The 23,603-nt window shown below is 38.2% G+C and overlaps 1 protein-coding gene across 22 annotated transcripts; it reads left to right on the plus strand.

Moving 5' to 3' along the window:
• Positions 1-260: 260 nt before the first annotated feature.
• On the plus strand, positions 261-21,787 carry LOC101157906 (clathrin coat assembly protein AP180). 22 transcript variants are annotated; one of them, XM_020714839.2, is made up of 26 exons: positions 263-715; positions 832-1,114; positions 5,379-5,521; positions 5,707-5,782; positions 6,135-6,237; positions 6,324-6,417; positions 6,496-6,607; positions 6,693-6,799; positions 6,879-6,920; positions 7,721-7,794; positions 8,130-8,135; positions 8,612-8,624; positions 8,720-8,847; positions 9,564-9,637; positions 9,798-9,812; positions 10,280-10,453; positions 11,119-11,217; positions 12,898-12,942; positions 13,343-13,414; positions 13,710-13,796; positions 14,248-14,322; positions 15,849-15,935; positions 16,985-17,046; positions 17,979-18,062; positions 19,858-19,968; positions 20,381-21,675. In XM_020714839.2, the coding sequence occupies exons 2-25, from the start codon at positions 985-987 to the stop codon at positions 19,942-19,944; spliced, it is 1,989 nt and encodes a 662-aa protein (XP_020570498.1). In that variant the 5' UTR covers positions 263-715; positions 832-984; the 3' UTR covers positions 19,945-19,968; positions 20,381-21,675. The 22 variants fall into 22 exon arrangements, with proteins under 22 accessions (XP_023808591.1, XP_020570492.1, XP_023808601.1 ...); XM_020714833.2 differs by lacking the exon at positions 13,343-13,414 and having other exon boundaries at positions 262-715; positions 12,898-13,134; XM_023952825.1 differs by lacking the exon at positions 13,343-13,414 and having other exon boundaries at positions 12,898-13,134; positions 16,985-17,016.
• The last annotated feature ends 1,816 nt before the right edge of the window (positions 21,788-23,603 follow it).

Consider the following 23,603-nt stretch of genomic DNA (forward strand, 5'->3'; position numbering starts at 1 on the left):
AAAGACACTGCTTTTAAAAACTATTCCAAGTTTTAAATAATTTATTAAATTACAATAGACATTATAAATAAAAAGTACCGTAAAACAAGTTTATAGGCTATTAAAATAATTTCAAATTAAGACTACATTTTTATCAGTGTTATAGAACCTAAAATAAAAAATAAAATAAAAAAACAGTTAAAGGCAAATATGGGATGAAACGAGGCGGAGGGTTAAAGAGTAGTAGAGGGTAAAAAAACAATAGTTACCTTTTCTCCGTTACTCGAATTCTCGTTGTGCGCAGTGTTGGCGACACCACCGGGAGCGCTGCGCATTTTCCGTCGCTCCGAGAAGACGACCACAGCAGCCAGGGCGGCGTTTCCCATCCGAACCGCAGCCCTTGTGTCTGGCAGCCGAAGAAGACATTGCGGGTTCTTCTCTTATTTTGAAAGCCTTTTTAATCTAATGCAGGAAAGGGAGTCAGATTTGATGCCTCGGCTCACGACGCGCTGATTCCTTTCATCATCCAAATATTTATATATTTTTTAAGGATCTAGGAGGCTTCGGTCGGGTAGGTTTTTTAGGGGGGGCAATTTTTACTCCTTGTGAGGGACAAAACGGCCGTTATTGCCACCGAGTGTTACATAACCGAGTTGCTTTAGCTGTCCAAGGTGCTGAACTGAACGCTAGAAGAAGCCTACAACAGGCCCATCTGTGGGGAATACACAACCTTTGCGTAAGTCTTTCTCATTCCAAAGCGCGAATTATCAACGTGATCCCGCCACATGATCTGAATTGGACATATATTTGCTGCTTTTAGCCCATTTTGTTTGTCGTTTTTCGCCCCCACAGAAGGTCACAGGCCTATTAACCGGGAGGAAGGCGAGAGCCCAAAAGACGGACCAGCAGAAGCCGCCGGATCTTTTTCCATTTTTTCTATTTTTGTTTTTATTTTTGCTCCGCGGTGAAACAAATTGCTGAGGGTTTCTGTGCAGCATCGAGAAAATGTCGGGGCAAACGCTCACTGATCGCATTGCCGCTGCGCAATACCAGCTAACGGGATCGGATATGGCCAGGGCTGTATGCAAAGCCACCACTCATGAAGTGATGGCGCCCAAGAAAAAGCACCTGGAGTGTAAGTGCTGTTCATTTCAACATTTTGTAGAGGCACTAATGCGTCTCCCACAACACATCACGTGCAGCGGTGCAGCAATGAGTTATGTGCTTCATATTGATTCCTTCATCTTAATTGGGTGTGGTGCTATAGGAAAATATTGACAAAGAATAAAAAGCCAATGACAGTTTTCATGTTTGTGTAAAGCCACTTTAATGCATTAGTTGCAATACGCGAGATAATGTACCCAAAAAGCACACAAATTTAATGTGCAGGTGTGTTTGAACAAAGTCAATACAGCTTTATTGACACATCCTAAAATGACAGAGAGGGGCGCTTTCATGAGGGAGACAGTACAGATAGTCACACTGCAGATGACCTGTGGTTTGATTGGTTTTGGTCCTTCATCTTCTCCTTAGTTCTTATATCTTGGGATCTACTCCTGTGTTGAATAATTTAATAATGAGCCAGTGACTGCTTTGCATTATTCACACAGCCAAAGGTGATAAGGCTAAAGCTAGAATGCACAGTGGACCATTGCCACCGTCCCGCATCTATCTTTAACTTTTCAACAGTGAAGACCTGAACTTGTAAGACTGATACCCTCTTTCTGTTTTTGTCGACTTCTGATATTACAAACACACACCAGAAACACTTATTTGGCTACTGGTGTGCTTCAGCTGCATTCAAAATCCAAATTTTGTTTTCCAGCAGGATTCTAGTCAATGAGAGTATTTTGTGTCTCTTTCTGGGGCGGTGTATGTAGGCCACTGTGCTTCTTTTGCACAGTGAATTGGAAAAAAATCTTCACCTCAAAACACAGAAATAAAATCCACCGAGATTTAAAAGAAACAGACACAGCAGAAAGAATAAAGGCACAAAGCTGCAGAACATTTGAAGAGGCAAAAGACGATCTGGTTGCAAGATTGAAGAGTATTCCTTAAGCTGCAGCTAAAGGGTTTTACTATGACATTACAGATGAATATCTGGAAACAGCTGGATGGTAATTTACATATGCATACACCCCCCAAGTATTTATTGGTACTCTTATTGGAATTTCACGGTCCACACTGTCTACATTGCCTTATCATTAAGTTGTCATGGGCATTAAAGAAATGTACATTTTACTTAATAGACTTAAAAATTGTTAATTGCCTACGTCCTAAATTGAAAATCGCAGTTCGCAAAGCTAGATATGTGATTTTTGAAGAAGTGATGATGCACAAATCTGCTTTGTTCAGCACTGACGAAGGAGCAGTAGGCGGTGTAAAACCATGGGTGGCAAAAGTCAGACTAGTGCATTCGATCTACAGCCAACCCGACAACACTGACACTTGCTATTGTCACATTGCTGTTAATATTTGTAGTTTGGGAGATCTAGGTGAGAACAAAACAAAATTTTCTACATACTGTACATTCACACAAATATAAAAATAAAAAAGACAAGAAAAGAATATACAGAATATACATGCCCAACATTTTTCAGCATTTGCATGCTGAAAAAGACATGGTTTGAAGTAGAAATCTCCTTTGTGTGACATCTGAAGCCTCAGTTACTGTCACTTCCCTTTTTTCCTTTTAAAGAGTAAATAATTATTGCAAATCAAATTAAAAAGCAAAGAGACATGTCAAAATAGTAAAAATAAGTACTATTTATGTCTAACTGTAAAATGTTACAATTTGACTGTCTACATCTGTGCACCAATTCTTCTTTGTTTTGAAAAATACAACTATTCATTACATTTTTTTTAGACTTGATGTCTGATTACAAGTTGGCAGCATATAGTCAAGGCTTTCTGACATTTACTGTGATTTTTGGGGGTCAATGTTTTCGCATTTTGTGAATTTTGATTACACTGTTGCAATCACAACTGCACACAAGTGTATGAGTGCCACAGTGTGAGGACTCTCCGAGAAAGAAAGGTTTTGATATCTCACTGCAGACACAGTCCCCATGGCTGCATACTTCCTAAATTAAAACTCCTCCTTCCTCTATTCCCGCTTGGTCATGTGCAGGGTCACAGGGGTCATTGGATCTTATCTCAGCCACTGTTAAGCAGATGCAAGGAAACCCATGGAGTCTGTCAGTCCGTCACAGGGACAGACAAACTCACATTTCCCTTTAAGGATGGGCTTAGAGTCACCATTCAACCTATGAAGCATGTTTAAGAATGATGGGGAAAAGTAGAAGATGCAAACTCCTCATATTAAGGTTGTTGTGAGGCGACTGTGCAAAACACTATGCCACCATTCAGTTCTAAATAAATTCGAATTATTTTGTGCAATCTGGGCGCATTTTCTGAAAGTTACAGATTGATTTTTGTATAATTGTGGATTTGAAAAAAAAAAGGCAGATAGCTTCAGATCTTTGGCCTCTGTGTACACAAAATACAACAATGCCTGATTACTTCAAAAAAATTTCTGGTGCACAAATGAAACTGCTCCGTCACTTTTCTTTGCCACCACTCTAAGAGTGCAATAAAAGTATTCATTATTTTAAATTTAATAGAACAATTTCTATTTAAATTCTGGCAGATATTTGAAATTTGACTTGAAATGATTGTATATCAATCTGTTTTTATGTACATTTTCGTAAGAACTTTTGCTTGTTGAGCACACAATCTTCATGAGGAAATGTCAGCATACAAATAAAATCTTCTTTTGAAAGAAATACATTTTAATTTGGAATAGACATGTGGGAAATGGTTGGCACTCACCTTTTCAAACTTTCTCACAGGTTAAATCTTGAGCACAATGCCACCTATTCCTATTTAACCCTTTCCATTTCGCTGATTAAGTATGGTTGTTAGTACCATTTTCAAATTTTTCTGGAATTTTCTGTCTAGTTTTAAAGTGGTTTGTTGTGTAACTTTTAGTAGCACAGGTATCTCAGCTTGACTCGGTCACAAAGTAGAAAATAAACAGACCCACACTCTTACACAGCATGAAGTCTCACTGTTCATTCTTAGAAACCCTCTTCAGGCGCTGGATTAGCATAAGAGTCTTTATTTAACCCTGCCAATCCTCATTATGCGTCTACACACGGTTTGCATGTCAGTGTGTGTTCGTTTAGGTGATGATGCCACAACAGAAAGCATGGATCTGTGATAAGCCCCATCTGGCAACAGGTTTAACACCATTGAATTGTTGAAATCAGACATTCAAAAGCAGTTAATAAAAGCGGTGTAGCTGAGAAAACGGCTGTGCTCACCATGTTAGCAGAAATATTGTCTCGTAGCTGCGTCTGTGACATGATATTATTATATAATCACATTTCCCCTTTGTGGACTGTGTCTCTGCCTGCATATTATATGAAAAAGGCTGCAGAGAAGGTTTGAACAATATGACTAAAATCCAACACAAGGAAGAGATCGTGGGTGGAAATGATCAACAGTAGAGAATTCCAGACAGTACTTTGGGAAATGAGGTGCTACAGAGGAATAATGTTAGTGCAGTCTTCATTAAGCATAAAAAACATCATTAGAGGTGCTGCCATCTGGTAGTCAGGGGTTTGAGTCTAATTAGTTGTAGAAAGATCTGAAGAAATTTTGAAATCATCATCTGTAAGATAACAAATAGGCACGGTTTTAGAATTCCTTCAGTCGGAAAATGTAATGGTGGAGTCACGACAGTCTAACATCCTACAAGACAAAGGATCAGTGTTTAGCATTAATCTGTTTTTAGGCTTTTAGCTATAGATCGCATCTGGTATCCCACTGGGTTCTGACATCAAGCAGCTGTGGAATTGGCCCTCCTTTCCTTTCCATTCTTCAAATCTCTTTTATCACCTTGCTGTTGTTAGCCCTGGTAAAAAATGCAGGTCTATTTCCGGCGTCTTCAAGGCTGCAGTGGAGTGGCCTTCCTTTTAGGCCTCCTTCAATGATGTTTCCCAATATCTGTCTTGTGGACTTACATTTATATAGAATCTTCAAAAGGAGCTGCCCTCCTGTCTATTTATTACTCTGATGTCAAACAGGTTTATAGCTTAGACTGCATGACTGAGGTCTCTGATCTGAAAACATCTTCCTTTGAATATCAACAGCGAATTGAGAACTCTGCTGACACACCCGTAATGCTGTCTTTTTCTGTGTATAAAGTAGCAACCGGAGAAGAAGAGACATTCTTTTTTTCCTCTGTATATATGTGGAATAAAAAATTGGGATCTGCTCAGAAGTTAGCAGTAACATCAAATCGGAAGATGAATAAAGAGTTGCCTACACTACAAGTTTCTTTTTACAATTTCTTTTCTGTGTGGTTAAATGTTCTGTTGTTTCTGTGCTTGTAGATCTAGTATCAGCCACCAATACCACCAATGTGAACATCCCTCAGATGGCTGACACACTGTTTGAGCGCTCCACCAATGCCAGCTGGGTGGTCGTCTTCAAGGCGCTCGTCACCACTCACCATTTGTGTGTCCATGGCAACGAGGTTAGCCAGAGGAAACGATATTATAATGCTGTAAAATAAGTGAATGTAGTTTAAAGAGTATCTTTGGAGGGTAATTTGTTTGTGTGTGTGTGGAGGGTGTTCTCAATGAAGTCTGAGCCCCACAGATCAAGTATTCATGTATTCATTCATTTACCCTAAACCATAAGTATAATTTTGTTTTTCAGAGGTTTATTCAGTACTTGGCTTCAAGGACCTCCCTGTTCAACCTCAGCAACTTCATTGACAAAACTGGCTCCCATGGTAAGAATATAAAACTTGGACTCTAGTTTAGGGCATATAAGTGACAGTATGGCTTGTTTTTCACTGTAATCACAAGAAAAATCAAAGAAAAACCAAACATACTATTTAGATTATGTAACCTTTTTAGTCTTTGATTGTCATTAGTCACCAATGTTCTCTGACGACACTTTCACATGCAGCTTTTGGAAAAACAAAAACTGCTTAAAAGATGCACAATATTCTATTTATTTTTGACATGGATTGGATAAGTCCCATTAATGTGTTTGTGGATAAACAAACATGTGCATAAACATTAGTGAAGCTCCTGAGAACTCGTTGATTAATTTCTGACTTAAAATGCCTTTCTGTTGAGGCTATGACATGTCCACATTCATTCGGCGGTATGGACGATACTTGAATGAGAAAGCCTTCGCTTACCGCCAAATGGCTTTTGACTTCACCAGAGTCAAGAAAGGGTAAGTTTTAAGATGAAGTAAAATTGAAACAGCTGAGTATGTTCTTTTTATCCCCTAAAAACGCTCTTCATATTGTTTCCTCCCAGAGCTGAAGGAGTGATGAGAACCATGACGACTGAGAAGCTCCTGAAGGGCATGCCTGTGCTGCAGACCCAGATTGACACGCTCCTGGAGTTTGATGTGCGTCTTTTTTTTCTGTGTGTGCTCCTTTTGTTGTTTTCAGGTCAGGGAGCCTAACTTCACTGTTTCTCCTCTCAGGTTCATCCAAAGGAGCTGAACAACGGGATCATCAATGCTGCTTTCTTGCTTCTCTTCAAGGATCTGGTCAAACTGTTTGCATCCTACAACGATGGGATCATCAACCTTTTAGGTCATTGACCTAAAAGCAGGTTTGCAAATACAATCAAGTGATGTTTGGATGCATTAACTTTTTTTTTTTTTTTTTTACTTTGCAGAGAAATTCTTTAAGATGAAAAAAAGTGAATGTAAGGAAGCCTTGGAGATTTACAAGAGGTTCTTGACCAGGGTGACCAAAATTGGAGAGTTTATGAAGCTGGCTGAGGTAATACTAAACTACTCAAAATTTCTGTTAAGTGCATAGTCAAGAGCTAACATTTTTTTTTCTGTGTTTTCTTTAACAGACAGTTGGTGTTGAGAAAAATGACATTCCAGACATCAACTATGTAAGTTACATTTTAGTGAAATGTGTTCGTTTGCCTTCCCTTGAAGCTCTGGGACCAAAAATATTATGCGCATAAATGTCATCATTCCCTCCCTGCACATACTTACACAGAAGCCCATGACTCATCCCACACCATCTCCCTACATAGTGTCTCCACCCTGGGGTTGTGGTGGATCTAGCAGACTCGGATGATGAAGATTGTCCCTTTAAACCTGTTGAGGACCCGGTAACCACATAAACAAAGGGGTGCCCTTGGTTTACTGCCTGTTCAAGTACAGGATGACGTGTTGGCATGTCGAGTTATTTCCAGACTCAAATAATTGTGTGTCTCCATTTACACATGAATGCTAGGATTGAAGTGAGACATCTCAAGTTTTTTTTTTAATCCTGCTGTTTTATGTTTTTTTGTTTCTACTCTCATAAACCTTTATGCATGCATTCTAAAATTAGCTCAAAACTTGCGTACTAAATGTAAAATATTGTTGTCATTTCTCACTTTTAGCACCTGTCTGTTTCAAGCTGCCACGAACCATATTTTCTTCTTTCCCATTGATGTACAAGAAACCAAATAATGCAGATAAAAAAATCCCCTCTGCCCAGCAGGCACATCTGGATTAAATACAACAATAACAGCAACTATGCATTGCGATGAAGGGGAAATGCACACAGATAAAACATGCAATCTTTCTTTAGCAAAGAAGGTTCTGAATTAAACATAAAGTATTTTATGGTTTATTTGAAAAAAAATTAGTAAAAAACATTCACAATCTAATGTCGTTTTTGTGTCCTTTGTGTTTTCAGGCTCCCAGCAGTATCCTGGAGTCTCTGGAAACACACATGAACGGTCTTGAAGATGTAAAAGGTGGAAAAAAGGGGTGAGCTTCTTTACATTTATAGCAGCAAAATTTTGTTAAGGGGACCTTAAATTAAAGTAAGCTCAGTATTTTTATCTACTAGAATATTTTTCCAAGTTTCTGCCATGAAGTAACACAGGTTATTTGTCTTGGTTGTGACATCACATCCTCTAAGAAGTTCAATTCACCTTTTTCATGTACAATTTTTTGAAGTGGGCAGAATGGAATTTCATTTTCCTTAACACGGAACCTTTAAAGGAATCATTATGAAAAATGCTGGAAGGAAGAGATGTTTCCATGTTTTCCTTTAACCCTCCTCTCTTTTATCCTTCTGTTTGTTGATTTGGAAACGACAGCGAAGGGTGAGCATTTGTTGACTGCTTTGTTTGGAGTTTGCATAGAGAACTGTACAGATGTAGTCACTGTTTCTCAGGTCCACCATAAGCTGAGTTTAACCTTTGTTCACATGTGAAATATCTAGATGCTCATTCTTCACCCAAAGTTCCTGCTAACTTGATTCACATGGAAAACAGTGTATTTGTGTTCTGTCTATACGTGAGAGTCACATGATGGATATACAGTGAACAGCATGCATGCTGGTATTGACAATGTGGATCACTATATGAGGAGTTTCTATTCCACAAGTCAACTTTATTGTTGTTTATTTCTACATATACCATTATACAGCAAATAAATAAAGTATTTGCACTCTGGAAATGTACTCCTCACGTGATCACATGTGCTCAGTCAATATTTATCCATCTAATTTACACCAATGTACCGGTACTCAGTTAAAGCCAGTGACTAACTGTTTCCTCTCATATTTTTATTCTTGTAGGTCCCCAACAAAGGTAAAAAAAAACATGGAGAAGTATTCTCATATTCTCTACTGTGATCTTCCTGTCTGACAAACCATCTGTGACATGCTCCTCTGATGATCTTACAGGGTTCTCCAACGAACAATGTGTCTCCCACCTCAACTCCTGCCAAATCTTCAAACGCTGTTCCCACACTGCAGCCTCCTCCTGGGGACAGTGCAGCCGGTGCTGCTGCAGCTCCCGAACCAGCGGAGGAGTAAGTTCTCCTCTTTTATCACATACGTATATCATTATATATGGTCGCCATAAATCTAGATTAAAATAAAATTAAATGGGTGGCTTGGATGTAGGAATATTTAATGTACTTTGTTTTGAAATTTTTATATTTAAGGCATACACTTTTTAATGAAGCAAATGGGAGTATTATGAGAGCCAAACCTGATTTTCTTTTGCAGTTTGACATCAGGACACATACAATTACCTTATTGTAAAATTATATTTGGGTCCTTTTTTATTTACTCATGCCTAAACATTAACCTACAAGCCATTTAATGGCATTTTATTATAAAGTTTACTTGTCGAATTTGAGTCTTTAACCAATAAAAACCCAAGGTGACATCGGTGTAACAAAAGGTCTGTGGTCCACTTAGTCTGTGGTATATTCCATATAATTGTTTTTTCTTTCCAGAAAAAATGTTTAGGGTTCCAATGGGTTAAACAAATCAGTACCCAGTAGTTTATTGAGGAATCTTATTCTTAAGTGCTACCGTCAGTGTAATTTTTATTGCCAAAGATGTGCTTTTTTAAATCACTGACAGATTTCACTACACAGATATTTTTTTATCATCCTATTATTAAAAATGCCACTGTTTTCATATAATATATTTTGAACAATAAAGATTTGAAGCTATTTTTGTTTTATTTCAAGTCTGAGTTAAGTTGCTTAAGTTATGACTTGAATGTTGTCTCCAGCTCTCTGTTGGACTTGGATCCACTGTCCTCCACTGGTCCTTCCGCAGCATCAGCTGCTCCAACATCTTGGGGGGGTGAGTGTAGAGAGTTTAATGCTGACCCTTCATTTGAGAGCTAATATGAAACAATGACTTGTTCTGGCTCCAGAGAAACAGCAGCAAAGAAAAGAAAACTCATTTTAGTAATATGTTTAAATAACTTTAATATTTTTTCCTTTTTTTTATTCCAACGTAGATCTTCTTGGATCAGGTAGGAGCACCTTCCATCATACCTTTAGGATATTTCCCATATTGATCTGTTCAACTATTTTATATAACAAAAGGGACCCTTTAGGGCTAAGAACATTTTGAAATAGCCTTGCCAGAATGACATAGTTACCTCATTTTTTGTCTTTGTAGTCTGAGTACTGATTTCTTCTGTTTTCTCTCCCCTTCCTCCACATACTCCATTGTCTGTTTTTTGGTTTTATAATGGGGGCTTTTTTGGTGGTTGCTTTCTTATTTATCACTTATGACTGGCGGTGTTGGATATTTTTTTAACTTTGTTTCGTGCACATGTGGATCATGTCAATCTACTTGATCCAAAACTGTTTTTGTTTGAATTTTTGTTTTTGTTTTTTTGGCTTTCACATTTGCGTTACATCGGTGACTCCTCTTGCTCCTTTGGTTGCTCCTCTTTCCTCTTTTCCACGGGAATTTCAAACTCCCCATTGGCAGAAATGGGCGATTCCATGTTATCCGAACCCGCCCTCACCGCAGAGCCCACCCCTTCCTCCACCGCAGCAGCAGCACCCGCTCCAGCAGCGGCAGAACCCGGAGTTACCCTAGCTCCTCCTACTAGCTCAACAGCTGCCACTTCCCCCGGTACCGCCAATATGGATCTGTTGGGAGGTCAGTGGGCTTCCAGAAAATTCTTGAAGAAGGAATCACTCTGGGAAGCTCAAACCCTAAAATCCGTTGCACGACACACAAAAAAACAGATGACTGCATGATTAAGCGTACAGAATATAAACACAGCTGGTGTTGTTTGTGCACTGCACTGGCTTACATTCCCCTTTACACTTTTTACAAGTACGTTTTTCTTTTACTCACATATTCAGATTCTTTCATAAATACCCAGTTTAGTCTGCACACTTACCATTTGGCTGAAATATAGCATAAGACCACACCCATTGCTCACATTTGTCTTGTTTGATAGGCTGATGTGCTTTTCTTAGAGTAAAGAGAAAAGCACATCTATCAAACCCAAAGACAATGCTCCAGCTTCCGATAGTAGCTCTAACCTTTGTAGATGCTGGCTTGTTTGACCTCTCTGTGCAGTAGATGGATCCTTGCTATAGTGCCTCCTGTCTGTACACCCATCTGTCCTTCCATGCGTCAACCATCAGTGTCAGTCACACAATGCCGTAAAGCTGTGGAGCTGCTGAGGTGTCAGGGGCAGACTATTCTCCTCCTCTAATATTTCTAACCACCTTTATTTTCTTGAATCTGTCCCTGACTTTCCTTTTTTTTTCCATTTCTTCTTTTTCTTTATTTCTTCTTCACGTGAACTTCAGAAGCCTTTGCCACATCTGCTTCTACCACTGAAGCCCCTGCTGCAACCGCAGAGGGCGGTGCTGCCGCTACGTCTGCCCCAGCCACAAACGCTGGAACTGGTGGGTGACTGTCTCTTGTCGTTGGTGTGAATGAGTGTGAACATGTTTGAAACAAACTCACACATAAGTGACACATCAAAGGCTGCGACATGCAAACATCTCACAGTATTTCTTCATTTCCTTTACCAATTCTTTCTTTCTTTTTATTGCTGTTTTTTCTAAACTTTTAAACACAATATTAACTTTAGTATCAGTATTAGTTGGTCCATTTCCATAAATCTTTTTTGATGCAGGCAACTACCAAAAAATGATCTTGTAATCTGTTGACTCTAAAGGACTTTTGAATGTTTTGCACCTTTCAAAGTGTACTGCTCTGACCTGTGTGACTTTCTCACTTTTCTCTTTCATGTGTAACCAAATGTGATTAAAAAAAACTTTTCCTGCAAAATTTATTGCTTATTTAACGCCAATGCGTTACTTTTCTAAACTTTTAGCTTCTTCTTGTGTATAGTATTTCATAAAACCATCTCCTTGGATGTTACTAAAATGGACATAGATTTGTGACTATTTCGAAAACCTTTTTTTTAAAACGCTGCGTGTATTACTCGCAAAAACAAAATAGAAAACCAATCTTTTACATTTTTTTTCTTGGGTAGGTGTTTAAAGGCCATATTCTTACTGTGCTACTGTGTCTGTAGGTTTTAGGTTTCTACTAATTAAAGAATGTGCTTTTTGCAAATGAATACAAATGTAAGCATTTTCCAGACTGCTCTTGGTTTTGATGAAATGATAAACAGAGAAACAGACAGATGGAAAATGACTTTTTACATGAAAAGTATTAAAAAGAGGGGACCTGTACTTTTTGACACTAAACTATATCTCCAAGTTTAAGGTGACCTACATACCAACCACTTGTGACACCTCTCTTGATTTTTCTCTCTCAGACAGTCCTCCTACTGGCACATACTCTGGGTTTCATATGACCTAAGCGGAAATCATCTCAAGTTTCTGTTTCATAGACATCCTATTTTCAACTTCAAATTGCAGGATTCTTACTAAATCATTCCTTTATACACGCAACTTATCTTGTTTACTTAACAGCTTGAACTGGATTTCCTCTTGAGCCCTTCTTTTGGCATTTACTGATTCTTTTTCCCTATAAGGGCTCAGAGTAAAAATCTTTCTCCAGCTTCAGCAGAACATTTCCTTCTGCACATTGAGTCCATCATGCTTATTTATCTCTTTCTTTTTTTGTTTCTTCTGTTTTTAGTGGTGCTCTTCAGAACTGCCTCTTACTTGTTTCTTTGTGATTGTTGAAAATTTAAAAACTTTGATTAGAAAATCTACAAAAAAGAGGTTTGTGTCACTCTGCCAAATCATGAGTCTGCTACTGTTTATTACGTTACAGTTTTAATGTTCTAACCTTTTATTGTACAATATGTGGTATTACATAGTAACTTGGCAATGCCAAAAGTAAAATTTAAACAGGGAGTAGGTCATAAAAAAATCCTTTAGTGCTGATTACCTTTCTGCCTTTATGTAAACTTGAATAAATGTCTGCATCATTTGGAAAATGAGTCACATTTTCCCTTTTAGTAAATAAGAATCTCACACTGTATTTTGACTCCTATAAGTTGTGTAAGAGTGTTCATTTCTTTCGGTTTAAAAAACATTGTCTAATATTTTTCCTCCTCTCTATGTGTTATTTTTGTCTCAAACCAACCCTCCGCTCCCCTAAAGACCCCTTTGCCCCTTCGGACGGTAGTGCCAATGCCGTATCTTCAGGTCTAGATCTTTTCAGCATGATGACAGAAGAGAATAACAGTTCGCTGGATGCCTGTTTTAACTCTGCTGCACCCCAGTCCTCCCCTTCCCCTTCCTCTTCTCCGCTCTTCACCTCCTCATCCAGCATCATCGTCACCACTGCGACCATTTCAGCCACAAACACCTCCAACCCTGTGACTGACCTTTTCAGCGGTAAAAAATAGAGAAGTGTGTGGTTCAGCATTCCTCTCAGTGTTTATTCATGACCTGCATCCACCTATCATCTTTTCCTCCCCCCTGACTTGCCCTATACCTTCTTTTTTGTGCATTTTATTGAAACATTAAACCGTATCAGCACAGAAACACATACAGCATATGGAACTTTTGCCAGTTCTGAATGTGGTTGTGCATGTGTTCATAGATATGTTTGACTCCGTGCCAGACTCAAGCTTCACAAAAGTGGAGCCTTCTCTTGGTGCTGAATTGCTAGCAGGTACTCCTTTTTGCACGGCGTGTGCTGTCTTGTGTGCGCTCCTATTCTCCTTTTCGCTGTCTGCCGTTCAGCTTTGTCCTTGGCTTAAATCAGTGAGCAGATAAAAAAGGGAATGAGATATCTCTCCTACAGGTCAGCTGAAAGCTCTTGAGCAGTTCGGTACTTTTACTGGGTGATCCTTACCTCCCTACCCTTTTCTGGAATGCACTGCGTGCTCTGCAACTACAATGAATGCACTTATTGAGCATATTTGAGCAAGCGTGGGTTTAAACATGATCTTCATTGCCTCCTTCAGCGGATGTGTTCAACTCCCCTGCCCCCAACCTTTCTTCAGCACCCCCACCTAAAATTGACACAGGAGCCATCCTGAGCTTGTTTGGTGGTGGGTAACTCATATGATTGCAATGGACTCACAGTCTCTCATCAAAAGCTTTGTGGCCTTTACTTTTGGGTTTGTGTCCACTTGTCTATCTAGCAACCAGTTTCTAAGCACTTTTGCAGATATTGAACATCTGTCTGCATGCTCTTTGTAAAACAAGCTGAGCTTCTTAAATGAAGCATTATACATTATGTAAAAAAAGACCAGATCCAGAAAACATTTTTGCATTTCTGAAATATGTAAAATGTTGCAGGATGCCTGTATCAGTTTAATTAGGCTAATGGACCAACAGTAGTCTAAAAGCAGCAAAAATAAACATGGTGTTTATATTAAATGAGTGGGTAGATTTTGAGCTAACTATTTTCTTTGTTTTATGTCTCCTAATGCCAAATGAATCAATCTGCTCTGACCTGATGTGAAACGCTTTGACGGGGGTACCTGCCACTTGCCACAGACTCCACAGGAGGAGATGCCTCGGCGGCTGCTCCTGCTGCTGCTCCTGCAGCCCCTGGTGCTGAGCTGATGTCAGGTATGTACCAACCAGCATGAAAATACAAGATGTCATCAATGTATCTTTCTTTTTATTACTGTTAAACAAACTCTCGGAATGTCTTGTATGTTTGTCTGCATGTTACTCTTTCAGAGCAGACAAATCTAAGGAAAATTCTTAAATGAAATGAAATGTGGACCTGAAAGAATGTTTTAGCCTGAAAAGCTCAAAAACATTGTTGCGTGCCCTACTGAAATTTCCAGGCTAGAACATAAGCTCTGTTTCATGAGAATACTGTTAATTCACAAAAAAATAAATAAATAAAAAATGGAAAATAAACAATATTTATTACTTGCTAAAACAAATAAACAGTATCTTTTTTGGTATTTAAAAATAGAATGTTTTGGATTAATCAAAATTTCATGTTTTTCAATTAACAACCTTTTTGTTTTGTGTAAACTGTTTCTTGTTGTGTTGACCTACTAGATAATTATATTTGTTGCTTTCAATAGACTTCCCTCTGGTAGTTTTTTCTGTTTATATTGGTAATCGGTCTAAAATGTTTACAGCTTTTTAAATGATGTCCAACTACTGGGCTTTATCTACATTGAATGGACGTGAAAACATTGCCTCTATTTTTATAGCAACACCAGCTTTTGCAATTTCGCTGCTTATTGCTTAACTGTTTGCCTGCCTGACTGAACACCACAAACTGCTGAAGGTTTCTTTGTCACTCGCTCCTTTAAAACCTCATTTCATCTTCCTTTTCTCTCCCTGGCATCTATGTGTTTGCTGTCTTTCTCTCCGTCAATCTTTCCTGCTCTTTATCTCCATCTGGCTCCCGCGCTGGCTCATTTCTTGCTTCCTGCCGTTTGATTGGGTGAGTTTTCCCTGCTCTTTAACATGCTAATTTCCCACAGTGCACTGCATTGCAGTGGTGCAACACAAGCTTGACTGCCCTGTACCCTCCGCCACCAAGGAGATTGATAGTTGCAAAGTGTCTGTATGAAGGGGAAGTATTTATTAGTGCTTCTTTAGCGTGTAATATACTTTCATTCCAGCTGCAGCGCTATAGCCCTCCTTCCATTTGTAGCAACTACAAAAACCCAATATCAGCCCCAAAATATCAATTTTTTACCAATGCAAATGTTTCCTTGACATTTTTATAAATTTCTGGAGAGTTGCAGTGTTACATTCAGGCATTTATTTGCTACAATACTCTTAAAATGTTACAAACATCAAATTTCTTATAAATCTATAGTGAACATGATGTGTCTCCTAATCAAATATTACAATATAAAGAAATCTGAACCGTCTAATGTGACAAAAATTTACCTATTTAGCAATTTTGCAATTTGATGTGATGATTCCTATTTTCCACATAATCCTAGTGTCCTCTATTGTCATGGAGATATCTCATTGGTTGTCATGGTGATCCCCAATAGCAGGAAGGGCTGCTATTGAGTCATGGTAGAGTGTGAAAATAGCTCAAACTGAGGGATGCTAACATGTCCCTACCTTTTGCAATATCTCCCTTCCTTTTTCCTGCACCCTCCTTGCTGTAGTATTTGATGGCCTAGGGGATGTAATGAAGCCTACTGTGATCCCCCAGGTGGGGGATGTTGACACCTCCATGGCTAACATGGCAAGTAGTAAGTAGTAATTTAGACAGTCACTGACATAAAAGAGGCACCTCATATCAGCAATTGTTTGACATTGGCTTGGTAAATTTCTGGTGAGTGTAAAGAAAAAAAAACACTGAAGATGGATGATACAAATTTAAAATTTTATTTTTTTGTGTTGTTGTAAGAAGTATCTTTTTCGTATTTATTTTGCACAAAGCACACCGTTTGATTATTTTAACAGCATGATAGATGTTGTACTCAAATACAAATTGATAGCCGCGCTATGAGTGAGGTTCAAAATTTTTCTTTTCATGCTAAGAAACATTCTCTTACCTCTGGTCCATTGACTGTGTATGAGAACTGGATTTAGTGACTCCTCCCCCCTGGCGTTCCAAACAGGAAGTACCCGCTGGCTCCAAGAAGCCAAAATCCCATAGAGTTTTAAAGAAATAAACAGCTGTTAGTCAGTCATTAAATTTGTCAGAATAACCATTCTTGAATTGTACTAATTGTTTTTTTATCATCATTATGTCTTTTCTTTATTGCAAGTTATTAAAAGACTAAAAGACTAAAAGACTAAAAGTGACTAATCGGATTTCTTAATAAAATAATGTGGTCCTACGTTGAATGTTTGAAAAACTCGATTGACATATTTTGTGCTTTTAGGACATAGAGCTGTGGACATCCAACAAGCTTATTCCTAAATGACAAAATTGGTTGCCATGGAAACATTGACTCAGACCAACTCGGACCAGTTACTGCTTACTGACAGCGTCTGGCTCCAACAATACTCATATTTATTCAAAATGGCAACTGATGTAACTTCATTTCATTGGAGCTGGGTGAGGTCACACTCACTTGGTCCAGTTTTCTTATACAGACAATGGTTAAAACATTACTCAATGTTTAAGTCAGTGTAGTTTTATAATGTGGTTTTGGGTTATTCCCCAAAATGTCAAACAAATGCATTCGTTGACCCTGTCTGATAACTACTTGAAGTTGTATTTGATCATAATGGTGCACATTAAAACAACCATTTTGCGGCATCTTTCTCTCTCTTTCTCTCTTTGCCCAAGATCTCACAATGGGAACCCCAGCGGCCCCTCAGGTAGCTCCCCCTAGTTGGGGTGCTCCCATGGTAAATGTTGTCTGTGTCTTATAGCATGGAGTGGAGCCGCATGGCAGACAGGAAACATCAAAGCATTTCCTTCATCTACCTCTCCAGGTTCCAGTTCAGACCATTTATCCAAGAAACTGGAATGGTTTTGATAGAGAAAATGTTAAATAAAATCAATGATTATAACATAAATATATTGGATAAAGGCTTTACAAAGAAGACAGAGCATTAGATGAACCACAAATACATGTGCATAGTATCCAAACACACCCATGAACCCAGTTTAAAAGAAATATAATGAATCTGGAATAAATACTGGAGAGTGATGAAGTGACCAAACTAAGAAGCTGTTGCTTAGAAACTACTTATGCTCATGTAAGAGCATTTTCCTTTTCTTTTAAGCAAAATTAGTCTCAGACCAGCCAAGTGGTTCTCCCTTCATTGCTGATCATCTTCATTGACACTGCTCTATTATGATAATAACTGCCTGCTTCAAGCTTTCCTGAGCTTCGTGAATGACTTAGCATGTGTCAATAAAGAACCTCACCTTTATAATAACCTCTTTTTGTTACGAGAGATCTTCATTTCCTGTCTTCAGAATTGTTGTGTCTTTTTTAAACATTGTTTGTCACCTGTTTGATGCATTTTTTTGTGTTTATTTTAAAGCATTTAAGTCTGTGTTGTTTGTAGTACAGTAACATCCCAACCCCTCCTGTCATTCCCGGTCCTTCCACACCTTTAGACCAAACCCATGGGTGTCGCTCCTTTTATGGGGACTTACCCTAGCTTCACCATGGTAAGATGACCACTCCAGTTTATCCTAGCAATGTCCCGTTCGGACATTACTGGATAATGATGGACAATCAGCCCATTAGGTGTCCCTCACGCAACCATTAGAAGCCAGACATTTTTTCATTGTCCATTGTTTTGCTTCTTTTTTTTGTACCTGAAAGGCGGGCGCACCAGCTGCCGGAGCACCTATGATGCCCATGGGCAGGCAAGGCTTCCCTGCCACTGGAGGGACTCCAGGAGCACAGGTAAGAATCAATGCAGTAGAAATTTTTGATGATGATAATAATATTTAATTATGAACGTATTCTTTAAAAGGAAATATGGGACATGATGATAAAAAATACAAGAAAGGGAGTGAGAGGAAGTAAAATCCTTATAAATTTTCACTTTCATGCCCAGGTCCAATTTTAATACTACACCCAGTGCACCCTCCATGTATTATGATCTTGGTCCCTTTACAATGAGAACACATTCAGTTTCATATTCAAATTCAAATTAATTTTATTTATATAGCACCTTTCATGACAGCAAAGACAGCTCAAGGTGCTGTACATAATAACAAAATCAAATGCAATAAAATACAATAAGATACATTAAATTAGCCCCACACAATAAAATACACAAAGACAAACACCAGTGGATAATAAATATATGAATAAATAATAAAATAAAGAGAAACCAGAAGGCGCCGTCTGCCCTGTCCTCTTATTGGCAGGGGTGTCAGTATAAAACCCAAACACCACAGCCAAGGGTGAGAAAACACTCGTAAACAGTCTAATAAAATAAACATGTGTTAAAATATCATAAAAAGTATAAAAGTAAAATTCTAGATTAAACAGATATGTATATGATAAAATGTCATAAAATACAAGAATACAAATTCTAGATTAAGCAAATAAAATGATAAAATGATGCGATAAAACATCATAAAACATAAAAAGATTGAAGAATATATATATATATATATATATATATATATATATATATATATATATATATATATATATATATATATATATATATGATACAATATCATAAAATATAAAAGTTAAAAAAAATATTTATATATATATATATATGCATATATAGATTAAACAAGTAAAATGTTAAAATTATGTAGTAAAACATAAAAAACATAAAATCTAATTAAAAGCTAATTTAAAAAGGTGTGTCTTTAATTTCTTTTTAAAAACCTCCACATTGGATGAGGCCCTCACATCCTCAGGTAGACTATTCCACAGACGAGGCCCGTAGTATCTAAATGAGGCCTCGCCGTGGTTTTTTGTCCTGACCCTGGGGACCTTCAGCAAGCCTGCACCTGAGGACCTAAGGACTCTAGGAGGTTCATACGTTAAAAGCAAGTCTGATATAATAGAAGGACTAAGACCATACAATTATACATTTGGATAAATATATGCATAGAAACATTCACACATGGAAACATCATACACACATTGTCATTTATAAACACCCATTTGTTCCGTATAAATCTTATTCCCCAACACACCCAAATGCATCCACACACGATTAATTTTTACATTAATAAATATTTACAGATATATCCCAGTTTATTTATGTTTAAATATGTACATATATATCAATTAGGCTGCACAATAAATTGCAAATTTATCGTTATTGCAAGATCAAACTGTGCAATACGTATACCGCAAAAGAAGGCAAAAATTGTGATAAATGGTTACCTTAAATGTGCTAAAACAATCTTATGTCAGCTTGAAGTATTTAAAGAATCAAATAAATCCATTTATGCATTTGACCAATTGAATGGACTTGTTCACAATGTTAACCAATCGGATGGAACTTATGTTAGATGTTCACCTCCTATGTAGTCTAGGGTCATTTGCAGTGTAATTTGTTTTGTTGACTCTTATTTATATGTTTTTGGTTGTTTTTCTATTTGTTCATGTATAGCAAATTATATCGCCATTGCAATGTTGATCATTAATATCGCACATCGCAAGTTTTCATCATATCTTGCAGCGCTAATATCAATAATCATCAATATTTTTAATGCATCTACAGATGTCTCCAGGAATGGCCCAGAGCCCCAGGAAGCCTGCACCTCCCCGGAATGCTCTGGATGACCTTAACATTAAGGATTTCATGTAGATTCTCTAAACCTTAAATTCCAAGGTAAAACGATGCCTCTTAACTTTAAGTCTAACTTTCTAGACTGTTTACAGGAGAGCATGCTAGAATTCACCATATGGATGAATTTGATTCAGTTGTTTGGTTTTTGTATCTTGGCAGCAATTATTAGACTAATAAAGATTACATCAAAAAAGTCAAGAAATATTCTGGTGTTATATTCTTTCATTGGGCTTCATCCTTCAACACAAGTTATCTCAACTGAAACTAATCTGAACCATTTCAAAAGGCTGAAAGAATGAAGCTTGTCAAAATAAAAAATAAATAAGAAATGGGATCTTTGATAGCACTAGTTTTTCACTATTAGTCATTTTACTTTAGATTTCACGTAACTGCACTAATTACATGAGTTACTTCCTGTTACACTAAAGTTGAAATTTATTTCCCTCCATTACAGGTTTGTCATTGTGTCGGAAATTCTGTGGATGTGGATGTCTGCACTCTTCATGCCCCGTCCCAGCCAACCAGCTATCATCTCTTCAGCCATTGCGTCCAACCTCCCACCAGCCTCTTTCCCCCCAAAAAAACAAAAAACTGCAGCCCTTCTTATCTTATCTAATGTTGTAGCACAACTGTGAATGTGAACCGTAGATTAAGAAACCCAGAATTCTGTTTGTGTGTGTGTGTGTGTGAGTGAGTGTGTGTGTGTGTGTATAATTCAGTGTTTACCTTTACACAAAATACACAAAAAGAAAAAAAAGAAAAGTTAACGTGCATTTAGATTTATGCTGGCTTTCGGTATATCAATGGACTCAGATTGGTGGACATATGCTGGTCTCTTTGTGCATTTTCCAGACAAGGGACATGTGTTGTTTAGATGTGGACTTTGTTAGGTGTAACTTCACTGGTCAACCCTGCACCTTTACCCCTAAATGTTAAGACATTGAGCTATGTTTAATGTCTCGTTTGAACTGGTATCTGCTTGGCCGCTCATTCTCCCACCAGTCCACTTTAAGTTCCTGGAATCAAAGCGAAAGCTCTGTGAATCTGGACGTATCATCAAGCACATCAAATAGGTTCTTTTTGTTTTCAGGTATTTTGTTTTTAGTGACTGTTTTAAACATGCAAAAAATTTGTGAACTGTGTTCAAATTGAGATATGCATTGTAGATTATTTGAAATGACAGATTACACATATTTTCGTCAATACTTCTTTTAATAAAAATGTATCATATATTTTTAGTTACTTTAAATAACAAGGGAAAAGGCAAGTAGACCGTTAGTTCCCTTCTTTCTTTGTACATCTTCCCTATATTTTGAGGTTGTAATCAATTGGGGTACTGCCCAGATTACGTTCTCCTGCGCTCCTTGCTGGTTTGGAGTTGTACTTCCTCATAGCATGCAACACAGGTCAATTTAAGAGATGTATTTTATTACTCTCTCGGAGCTCTTTTCCTCGTCTTTGGTCTCTCCACAGGAAGAGTAATTGTGAGGCTCTTGGGAACATGTTCGTGGCTGGAATTGGGCCTGAGCTCTTTGGGTCTTTTCGAACACAGCAGCCCTCAGTGCACGAACTTGTGCGGTGCTGTTGCTTTTGAGACTCGTTGTAAAGCACTCAAGTATTTGCTGGATGTTTCTGTTGTATTTATTTTAAAAAGTGACTGTATCTTAATCCATTGTGGCATTACCAATGTGTTGAAAGAAAAATAAAGATGAGTATTAAACATAAAAAGTGAAAATGTGGATAAGTAAAGGCTGTCAGCTTTTCTTTTAAAAGTATGTTTTGTCAAATTTATTGTTCACATAAACCTTTTTGTTTCAATTGCATGGGGTTCAAAATGATATGCAATAAAAGAAAAACTATATACTATTTGCATTTGATTGATTATCTCTGATCAGGTAAATGTGGTGTTTAGAGGTCCACTATTTAAAAAAACAGCAGATCTTTAAGTTTTCCAGAACTATTAAAATAAACTGACACGTGTGAAAACAGGGTTTGATTCCCTGGGGGTGCCATGAGCAATAAACATAATCCAGTATGGGTCAACTAGCTCAATGTTCCAACATCCACAAATGGAAACTGCTATTACAGCTTGAAGTTGAAGAGGTACGATAGAAATGCAATGCCACAGAAGAGCCAGAACACCAGGTCAGAAAGGTTGCTATGCCAACCCACCAAATACAACTTGGGAACACAGCCCCAACAAAATACCATTACAGTGAAAAAGGCAACAACTTGTCTGAAAAATAGGGTCATGACTTGAAAGAGTCATTGTTGGCAACAATGAAAGAATGAAAAGAGAGTGAAAGAGTCATTGTTGGCAACACCAACAATTACAGTTGGTAAGTGCCACCTGAAAGTCTCTTGGAAACTGTGAATAAAGAACTGAGGGTGTTTCCCATGACAATAACTGAAACCAATGACCTTGCATACACTTCAGCAGCAGTGATCATGGAGATATTCGGCTAAAGAGCAATCATGGTAGAAAACAATACCCACCATGGAAGCATTGGTTCGAGGCATTTGTATTCTGATTAGTCTGGACAATTGGGCTTTGATAGCAAACTCCAGTGAGAATGTGGCAGACCGTCTTGTTCTGTCTCACATTCAGTAGCCGCGGTTACATGGGCAGAATATCTTGATCGGATCAATGGTCGGGTTAAAATTCACCCGTGCACATCCAGCTCCTCTGCTCACTCGGGAGCCAGTGGACCGAGTGAGCATCGGGGGGCACGAAGCGCTCCTCCTGTGAATCTCCCCCGTGAGGGGTGAAAGAGAGGGGAGAGCCAGCGGGGCGAGAGCGGAGCGCCGCTTTTCACGGAGCGTCTGCAGAGCTGGTTGGTCCCGTATGCGCTCCAAAGCTTTCTCTCAGCGAAACACCGTCTATGCATGACGTAACCCAGAGCAGCAGTGACACACGATCGGAATGAACCGTTTACATGCTCCACGATCGGATAAACGATCGGTATAACCCACCTATCTCGATCGAAAAGAAATTCTGATCCGAACGAGTCTGACCGGGGCAGAGTATTCTGAACGGCGCGTTTACATGACGCATTTTCTTTCCAATCAGGCGTTCACTCCGATTACTTTTGTCCATGTAAACGCGGCTAGTGATTGAGATTTTTGCCTTATTTCCAAAAAGGTGTTCAAAACAGTTCTGAGGCTGGAAATTTGCTGCACGTAGCACAGTGTGGTGTCGTTGTTCCACTTGCTTAGTTTCAAATAAGACACAATCTGCAATTTGCAATTTGCAATGCACTTAGGGTCATGGGGGTTATTAACCCTTTAAAACAGTATAATTTGCTCCAGTGTTGACATTCTTTCAACAACCATAGCTCTTTAACTGTTTACACAATTAACATAATTCTAACCGATTCTGAAGTGGAGAAACACTTAACTTTAGTGCAGTGTTAATGTAATCAACATAAATCATTTGATTCTATCACAGAGAAAAGCAGCTTTGCCTTATCTCCACGTCGGAATCAGCTGATTCACACCGACTGGGTAAACAGTTAAAGAGTTACAGTAAGCCAAAAAGCACATTATTTGGGACTGGGTGTCATACAGCGACATCTCCAGTCCACTCTGATCATCTTTTGATGTATTATCAAGTGTTCCCAGTGGTTTTTAAATTATGATTATGTCGTGTTTAGCTAAAAAAAATAAATAAAAAACCC

This window comes from Oryzias latipes, chromosome 24, assembly GCF_002234675.1.
Source record: "Oryzias latipes chromosome 24, ASM223467v1".
In the NCBI taxonomy this organism is placed as follows: Eukaryota; Metazoa; Chordata; class Actinopteri; order Beloniformes; family Adrianichthyidae; genus Oryzias; species Oryzias latipes.

Excerpts from the sequence above, each read along its gene's own strand:
- LOC101157906 (XM_020714833.2), top strand. The coding sequence starts at position 985 with ATGTCGGGGCAAACGCTCACTGATCGCATTGCCGCTGCGCAATACCAG. Across the intron at positions 6,418-6,495 it reads ACACGCTCCTGGAGTTTGAT|GTTCATCCAAAGGAGCTGAA; the intron begins GTGCGTCTTTTT and ends TTCTCCTCTCAG. Across the intron at positions 8,848-9,563 it reads GCTCCCGAACCAGCGGAGGA|CTCTCTGTTGGACTTGGATC; the intron begins GTAAGTTCTCCT and ends TGTTGTCTCCAG.